Genomic DNA, 9260 nt, shown 5'->3' with positions numbered 1-9260 from the left:
GAGGAGAATAAAAGATCAACGTTTTGAGCTCGAGTGGAGATGATAATGCTATTTATTGAGATGGAATAGAGTATGGAAACGAGTTTGGCGATTAAAAGCAAGAGTCACATGTAGACATGAGATCCACTTGAAGAGTTTATAAAAAGTTGCTTCATGAAATTTGAGAGTAAAGAAAAATAAAATTTTAAGTTAAAATCAAATTGAGAAATAAAATATATATCTAAATTGATAAAGTAAACGATATAAAACAATATTGAAGTAGTTCAACTGTATCAAGAAATCTTTAAGAAATAAAAAAGAAAGTATTGTTATTTTGGAAAACAAATGGACCATCTTTTATTGGTGTTCTCTTCGGGACGGGTACAGGTGTAAATTCCCAGTTATGTTTCTGTTACACTCTAGTAAATACTGCCGTCCTTTCATCCTATTTTCAAACTGATATTCCTACTTCCAGTCTTGCTCTCTCCCCATTCTAGTCTCCATGCAGCAGCCGGGAATCTTTAGAAAATGCAATCAGACCTTTCTACTCCATGGCTTAAAAAGAAAACCAAAACCTTTGAGAAACACGAACTTTTATCGTGGCTCCCGCGCCCTGGCATGACCTGGTTTCTTCCATCCTCGCTGACTTCCCCTCACAACGCTCTTGCTCATCACTCCTCAGCCACGCTGAATTCCTTACCATTCCTCTGACCCTTTTCCTGCCTTACAACCTTGGCATTTGCTGTTCCTCCTATCTGACGTGCTCTTCCCAGCTTTTGGCGTGCGTGGCTCACTCAAGTCTCAACATCGTTTTAAAGGCACACTAACGAATATCCTATTTTCTTCATAGTGCTTATCGATAGGTAACCATCTCACTTCTGTGCCCATGAGAACGTAAAGCCCCAGGGCAGGGGCCAGGTTTGTATTTTTCAGTCACATAACAAGCCCTCAATATGTGTGGGACAGATACGATTCATTTGTCTCTAAACTTCTAAAGCAGTTCCTTTCTCTAGCATCAATCCTGATAATTAGCTTTGCATTTTAACATGAATGCTGTAAGTTCAAATGTGGAATTATTGAATATTTTATAGTTTTGAATTTTATGTTAAAATTCTCTGGTCCCACAAGGTTAGTTCATGACTCTTATATTCTCTCGATTTCTCTCATTCCACATAACAGCAGCGGTTTTAAAGGGTGGAACACAGAATTATATTGACCGCTTTCCTAAACTTCACATACGTAGCCTAATAATCCATGTGAATGGTGCCTAGACATCAGTAATTTGATAGACTTCTCAAGGTTAGATGAAAACCGTTGTTCTAAAGAAATATGTGATGAATAAGAAAGTTCCTGCCTGGCCCCACAACAAGTAATAATGAAATAGTTAATAATTATACATCACGAATGCCATAGAGAACAGAGAAGAAGAGGTTACTGGCCATCTTTCAGTGTGGGAAAAACCCTAAGGCCCAATTAGGAATAATTAGGTTACGGAATTCCACGTAAATCCTGTAACAATGCTAAATGGGCAGAGGTTCCGGAAAAGGCCGGGAGACAAGGTCCCTTCGCTAGAGGTGAAAGAGCTCATGCCGAAGAGAGGCACACGCTACGATCAGAGGCCATCTGCAGAGGAGGAATGCACGAAACATTCTGAGGAAGAAACCAGAGCAAAAGGAGCTGGAAACGGAACAGATAAAATGTTGCGCCATGAGGGTCTTCGACATAAAGGGGAAACATCACGCAGCAGCTAATGAAGGCCTAAACCCCAGCAGACTATCTGACGGATGACCGAGACGCTTTAGAGGAGCTGACCACCAGCCGCATCAGGAAGGTGCCCGGGAGGCTGACTGCAACGTTCCGGGTCTGCAGCGGCCGCAAAGGGGCACGACCCTTTGCTGCGTTAAGGGGGTCATCTGTCGGCCTGGAGCCAGGGATTCACCTTCTACTCTCTGTGGGTTTACAAAAGAAATCTAACTCGAGAGAGAAAAGAAAAATAATAAAGGAAACTCAAAGGTAATCCGTGTTGCCTAAAATGAGAAAAATTTGATTTCTTGAGAGAAGAAGCCCGCCTTTGCAGGCTGGAATGGGCGGGAGAGAAGAAAGGACAAAGGAAGCTAGGAAGAGCCTTATCCACGAAGGCAAAGGCCTAAATCACCAGCCACCAACTTGTGGCGCTACGCAGTGGAGAGGGGTACACTCCAGCATCGACTCGACGCAGAGAGGACGCATCCTGATGTGGAGACCAGGATACAGAGCACTTTGAAAATCATGAAGAACTATGTCACCAGTCCCGAGTCTACTCGAAAGATTTAGGAACTTTAAACACAGTTTTATAAATAACATTTCAAAAGTGCTAACCTATCATCGAAAACCTGGGATTGACATTCACTGTAGGCCACACGCCTGATTATTTCTCACCTGCGAAGCTCTGACTCGGGACCTCCGCATTTATCATCCAGGGCTCTTCTTGCTCCAGCTTGAACACTGCACCAGGTTTGAGAATCTGACAGCCTGTCGATTGGAAACACAGGGCCTGGACACCACTGCCTGCGGGCTGGGGGACTCTAACTATAGGGAGCTTGCACCTACGAAGGCTATGAAATAAAGCATGCGAATAGAAATCCTTCAGCGGGGTGTATAAATCGAAGGGTTGGCCATCTGACGCTGAAATCCACCATCAGTACAGATCTCGGGGGCCCCTCAGTTTTGGGGCACAGGCTGCAGCGTGTGAGGATGTTCTTACCCAGGAGCACGAGGTTGCTGTAGTTCTCCAGCATCACGTCTCTGTGCAGGTTCTTCTGCGCAGGGTCGAGTAGTTGCCACTCGTCCAGCGTGAACTCCACGGCCACGTCCTCGAATGATATCTAGGGAAGCGCGATCCCGTTAGACGGGCAGCGACTCCGTGTAGAATGCAGCCTTCCCTCTCTGCGGTGGCAGGCAGCCACGACGTTGGCCCCACTGACCTCCAACTCCCAGTCAAGCTTCTGGCTAACCCTCCCTTCCTGAAGAGGGGCTGGACTTACTGACTCACTTCCACTGGATGGAACGGAGCAGACAGAAGTGATAACCGTCACTTCCGAGATTGGTTCCAGAAGGATGTACTTCCACTCTGGGAACCTCTCTTGCTCTGCCTGCTGCGAGGCAGCCCTGTGGAGAGGCCCAGGAGCCAAGGAGCCGGGCCCGCCCACGCCCCAGCGAGTGAACTTGGCCGGGGCCGCCCTCACTATGGCGAGATGAGCACAACGCGTCTCAACACTGTGATCGCAGGGGCACAGTGGAACCTGAACCAGAACCGAAAGGGTAAGCGGCCGGCAGATTCCTAACCCACGGAAACTGAGATGAATGTTTGTGTTTTCAGCCACTAAGGTTTGGCGTAATTTGTTACACAGCAGCGGTTAACTAATATAACATCCTAATCATGCGTTGCACCTTTAGAAACAAAAATGTTATTAAATGTTATTAAAACATTTATCACTGTGACTTCATTCATCTCTCCACCTATCTATTCCCTGAATGAGACACTGAAATCGGCTCTCTTTAAGTAAGCACAGTGTTTGCCCGGAAGGTGCACATGGGATTTGGGGACAGTTCTTCTCTGAGCACCGCTGCCCCAGGCCTGGCCTGTACCTGCTACATGACAGACTGTTTCTCAGTCCCTATCAAAACCAGAACCACATCTACAACTCTAAAGCACGCCGCCCCCTCTGGTGTCATCCTGTTCCCAAGTAGGACCATCTCGCTAGCTCCTTCAGGTATCTTCTAGAACACAGATATTGAGCAACTGAGGCACCCAGAACCAGAACAGGTGCTAGAAATATGAAGATGAGGAGAAAGAAAACATGTTCTTAGATACTCTGTCTTTTCGGGCCGGAGGCAGTAAGGTGTTACATGAAAGAAGGACATTTAGGCATGGGATAAAAGGCAAAGGAACTACAGCAGCGATCGCAATTTGGAAGAACAATGTGACAGGACTCACATGACCTGATTCTGTGACCTCCCATGAAGCCACAGCACTTAAAACAAGCTGATGTTAGTGAATAGGTAGGCACGTAGATGAATGGAACAGAAGGGAGAGCCCAGAAACAGACACCCTCAAATACGCTCAGTTGATTTTTGACAAAGGTAAAAGCAATTCTATGCAGAAAGGTGTCTTTTCAAAAAACGGCGCTAGGACCACCGTATACCCATGATCAAAAGAATAAACCTGATGCTTCACATAAAAGTTAACTCGAAACGGATCGCAGACCTAAATGTGAAACAGAAAACTATAAAGCTTCCAGGAGAAAACCTGTGTGACCTTGGGTGGGTCACACAGGCAACAAAGTTTTAAATATGACATCCACCACATGATCAGTCTAAGAAATTAGTATGTTAGACTTTTTCAAAATTCAATTTTTTTTCCTCTGTGAAAGACATGGTTAAGAGAAAGAAAACATGAGGCACAGACTAGGAAAAAATATTTGCAAGTCACTTATCTGAGAAAGTATCTCTATCTGGAATATATAAAGAGCTCTTAAAACTCAACAATAAGGAAACAAACACCATTAAAAATGAGAAAAATAGCGTAAAACACACTTCACCTAAGAAGATATATGCGTGGAAAATAAACATTATGAAAAGATGTTCGACATCATTTGTCAGTAGGGAAATATAAATCCAAAGTATAAAGAGATACTATTACATACCTAATACAATGGCTTACATTATAAAAAAACCCCAAACTGACAAACGCCAGGAAGGGTGCAGAACAGCAACGCTCTGGCACTGACGGCGGGACCACAAAAAGGTATAGTGACTTTGGAAGGTAATGTTGAACAAAGACTTGCCACACACCCCAGTAATCCCCAAGTGAACTGAAAACACACGCTCACCCGAAAACTGGATGCTATGAACACAACTGCTAAAAACTGAGAGCACCCGAGATGCCTTTCAGAAGCGAACGGAGAAGCAGACAGGTGCGTCCCCACAGTGGGATGCTATTCAGTTACAGCACTCGGCAATAGGAAGGAACAAACGTGGGTGGATCTCGAAGACATGAATGAAAAATGTCAAGATCAAAAGGTTACGTACTTAGGATATCATTACATGACATTCTGGAAAATGCGAAACTGTAGAGATGGAGAAGCGATCCGCTGTTGCCAGGGGCTAGGGATGCAAGAAGGTGAGACTCCGGGGTTTCTCTGGAGAGAGGCACCATTCCGAGCTGTGACCACGATGGTGATTATGTGATTCACATACAGTTTCAAGCTCAGATGAGGCTCCACCTGGCAAGCCTCGTGGGGGAAGCCGCCATCCGCACATTGGAGCTGGGGTGCAGCCAGGGCCCTCACTGCAGGCTCGGAAGGAGCTGCAGTCCAGGCCGCAGGCCCTGGCTTCCAAGATCTTGTGCGGCCTAGGTCTCCTCATCTGAGCCTTTCTCCGTGCCTCTGCCAGGACCTCCCAGTGGGGTGGGGGAGGGGAAGCTGGAGACCTTTCTGTTGTGACCCGGCCATTCCGCCTCACCCTCCTCCTAACCAGAGTCCACCAAACTGCAGGAGCCTTCATTCGGGGCTGCTGGGAAGTGAGCTGACCCCACGTTTGCGCTGACCCGCCTCGCCCTGACCAGCAGCCGTCCCGGAAACATGGAACGGGGTGGCAGTCGGCGCTTTCTCGTGTCAGGCTCCTGCTCGCACCATGGCGGCGTGCGGTTAAAGGCTCAGCAACCTTCATTTTGGCTGCTGCTTTAACTGGCCACTCTGACGCCTTGAAACAGCTCGGCTGAGCTCCTGACATGGAACTGTGCATCGAGAAAGGGGTTAGAGTCAGGATAAACGACAGAATTTTCCAAAGAAATAAATAAAGAAAGGGAGGTAAAGGAGGGAAGTCAGGTAAGTGGACAGGAACGGCTTGGAAAGGCGGAGGGATGCTGCGGTCTGCTTCCTGGGTCAGGAAGTACGGAGACGGGGCTGAAGGCAGATGCCCTGCTTCTGCCAACCGAAGCAAAGGCATCTCCACTGGTGACCGGAACTCCAAACGGGCGGATGTCACAGGGCCGCCCGAAGTTCCTACAACGGCCAGTTCCGCCAAGTGGCTTGGGTTTCCTTCCTAAAACCAGAACTTGGGCAGCACGTGTCCCCAGGCCCCGTTTCTGTCCTCTGACCAGCGTGTTCTCAGTTGTCCTTCACGTTCCCGCCCCCGGCTTACGCCGAGGAACTCCCTAAGACAGCCGTAGGAATGCGTTCACTGCAGGCCTGCTGCGCAGGGCTTCGTCCACGACACCGGCTACGTAAGCAGCTATCGACACATCTCGTACGGAAGCATCGGAAAGCTCTGCCTCTACCGAGGAACTGCTCTGCCTTTCCTAACTGCTCCTGTCCCCTCGGTCACGGCTTCTGGGAAGAGCTGAGCAAAGCCTGCAGCTCAACCCTAACAGTGAAGGACCTTGTGTCTTACACATTCACGTGCCAGCGTTAAGCCTTGTATGATTCTGCAACCCGCTCATGCTTTTGACATCTTCTTTCCCAGGTTTATTTTTCTCTGGTTATGATTTAAATGTATTTAGGCTTTGCCCTTGGTTTAGAGGTTTCTGCACGCCTCATCACATCCCCACAAACAACTCACCTGTGACACGATCATTTTCTGCTGCTTCTGGGACTTCCCTCCGTCTGGACGCTCTGGGGTGGGCGTCCGGTCACGGCGTGTCCACGGGGAATGCGCCTCCGGCCCTGGCGCCTCTCCTTCCTTATTTCGCACGAGTCATCTCGTCCTGACAGCCAGGTCCTGGAGATGCAGGAGGAATTTTGTTTTGGACAGTGTAATTCATCTGGGAACCGAAATCTTGGTTCTCTCTTAGTGGGAACTCAGACGAGTCGTTTGCTGGAGTCCAACCCAGAGCAGGATGCAGTGGGAGCCGCTGGGCCTGACACTGCACCCTGCTGCCCTGGCTCCCGCTGGGACATGCCAGATGAAGCACTCGCCTCACTAGTCCAACTGAAAACACCAGAGGGGCACCAGCACACGATGGCTCTGCAGAGGCGCTGACAAAGTCTGAAAAAACAATCTTGGCTCATCTGCAGCCACATTTTCTGGGGGCACCTGAGTGAAATCGCCTTCATCGGTGCCATCGTGTAAAATGCACTTTGTTTCCAGACAGGATAAACAAAAAGGGGCTTTTAGCTCAAGATAGTGACGCAGCCTGAGGTGCTGGCTCTCCACTCCAAATCAGCCCTGGGGCCCAAGGGAAGCGTGGCTCAGAGGAGCTAACAGAACAAGAAGGGGGACGGGCAGACAGGCTGTGCAGAAGCTGACCACCCGGTGTGACAGACGGCAGCAAGAAGGGACCTAAGGAAACCTTTAATGTCGCTTCTTTCTCAGCTCATACCATGACAGATGCTCCCTGCCCTGTCCTCAGAAGTTGGCAGGAACAGCTCAGGCCATGGGTTTCCAGGGGTCATCGAGGCAGGTCAAAATCCTGCTGTGTGACAGACCATGGAAACAGCCAGGGCTGCCCACTGCCTTGGGCATCGACTCACCTCTCCCTGCCCTCCGTACCCAGGGACCTCTCCACAATCAGCTTCTATCTAAGGGTCTCTGATCCCCGACCTGAGGACCTGCTTGGAGGGGTGGTGGGACACAGGGCTGTCCAGTGGTTCTGTAGGGTCCAAGCTGTTGGCCCTGGGGTCCCTTCCCCACTCTCTGCTTCAAAGGCCCAGTCTCAGCCCTTCCCAACGACAGTTACCAGAGTTTGTAGGAGACTCGCTAATGAGCTTAGAGGCCTCTAAGGGCAAATATAAATTAACAATAAGAAAAAAACAGCCTGATTTTTCCTCGTGTAAAAAAGGGAAAGAGATTCCCACACTCCTATTTAAAGAGCATTTACTTTAGACCAGCGGTCCCCAACCTTTTTGGCACCAGGGACTGACTGGTGCTCCTATGAGAATCTAAGGCCTGATGGCCTGAGGTGGAGCTGAGGTGGGATGCTGGCGCTAGACAACGCCTGCCAATACAGATGAAGCTTTGCTCGCTTGCCCACTGTTCACCTCCTGCTGTGCAGCCTGGTTCCTAACAGGCCACTGACAGGTACCACTCCAGGTTGGGGACCCCTGCTTTCAAAAACCTGTAATTGTAAATTCTTTCTCTGCCCTTTTGAGATGCTTGTGACTCTTTTCTAAAGCTAAGTAAGCCTTGTCTTGTTTAACCCCAAAATGACATTCTTTAGGACCTGGGAGCCAGGTCCTTGATCATCCAGGAAGACCCGCCCTATCTCCCAGTCTCTGTGAAGGCTGGAGCCCAACCAGCCTGACTCTGGCACCTAGCTCCAGGTTGTCAAACTACCTCCCATCATAAAGAGATGAAAGGTTGGTTTTTCCTTTGGATAAAGGCTATCAACTAATACAGATGATCACCCCACTTACGGTAAATTCAGTATAAACTGTGTGTGACAAATGTGTGTGTGTGATGAGTTGTTTCTACCTGTGAGCTTTCTTCTTTTCCTTGCAATCTCTAGCAGATTGCCTGTGACACTCATCACATTCTGGTTTAATTTTTGTTCATTAACAAAACTGTTTTCTTTCTCTTCTACTTTTGTGGAGCAGTTTTCTGAGTTTGCAGGTTATGGTTTTAATTATTTCCCTAACAGGCCAAATAACCAGATAACTGAGCACAACCACTATTTCTAAAGCTTTTTAAAAAGGCACAAATTGTATCACAGATATCATCTTTGGCAGAATTGCTGAGACAAACGAACCGATTTAAGAAAATTATAATAAATAAAACGTACTATATCTCAATGCATATAAATACTCACACTTTAAATGTTTTTGCTGTTCGTGGCCCGGGCAACTTACGCTCAGCCACATGCGGGATCAGAGCCAAAATCTTCACGGGCCACAGGGCTGTTGCCTTCACAAGAATAAACCTGAAAGGAAATGTCCAAAAAACTCAGTACCTAGTGAACTTGGGGACAAGAGGGACAAATTCCAGCTTTCCTAGCAATCCTGCCAACTAAGGCTTGTCCAGCACATGTGGTTTCCGCATGTGGTCTGGGATCCATGGCCAGGCACCTCCTAAGCTTCCAGTGCCCTGGCTCGGGCTCCACAGGCTGACAGGCTGGCTAGGAAGACCGAACATGGTGGACAGGTCAGTGGGCGCCTTTCCAGAAACCAAGTGAGCAAGGAGACACTGTGCTGCCTGCAGCAGGCCCAGGGCAAGAGGTGCTGGTCTGGAGGCTCTTGCACTAAAAGCTGGGGAAGGTGTCTTCAGTGTTCCAGCGTATGTAGAGAGATGGGCGGCAGTGTCTATTC

General features: G+C 48.3%; 1 protein-coding gene across 1 annotated transcript in view; it reads right to left on the bottom strand.

Annotated features, from left to right (window-relative positions):
- ZNF605 (zinc finger protein 605) overlaps nucleotides 1–9260 on the bottom strand; it is an 18745-nt gene that overhangs the window by 7628 nt on the left and 1857 nt on the right. Inside the window, exons 2-6 of the mRNA XM_011371359.2 lie at nucleotides 8765–8875; nucleotides 6580–6738; nucleotides 2723–2843; nucleotides 2398–2490; nucleotides 1769–1874 (exon numbers count right to left, since the gene is read on the bottom strand). Coding sequence (XP_011369661.2) covers nucleotides 1769–1874; nucleotides 2398–2490; nucleotides 2723–2843; nucleotides 6580–6594 — 335 coding nt within the window. The 5' untranslated portion in view covers nucleotides 6595–6738; nucleotides 8765–8875. The remainder of the gene's footprint in view (nucleotides 1–1768; nucleotides 1875–2397; nucleotides 2491–2722; nucleotides 2844–6579; nucleotides 6739–8764; nucleotides 8876–9260) is intronic.

Source organism: Pteropus vampyrus, unplaced genomic scaffold, assembly GCF_000151845.1.
Source record: "Pteropus vampyrus isolate Shadow unplaced genomic scaffold, Pvam_2.0 Scaffold189, whole genome shotgun sequence".
Classification (NCBI taxonomy): domain Eukaryota; kingdom Metazoa; phylum Chordata; class Mammalia; order Chiroptera; family Pteropodidae; genus Pteropus; species Pteropus vampyrus.
Note: the sequence above shows the minus strand (reverse complement) of the source record. Positions and strands in the feature narration are given on the sequence as shown.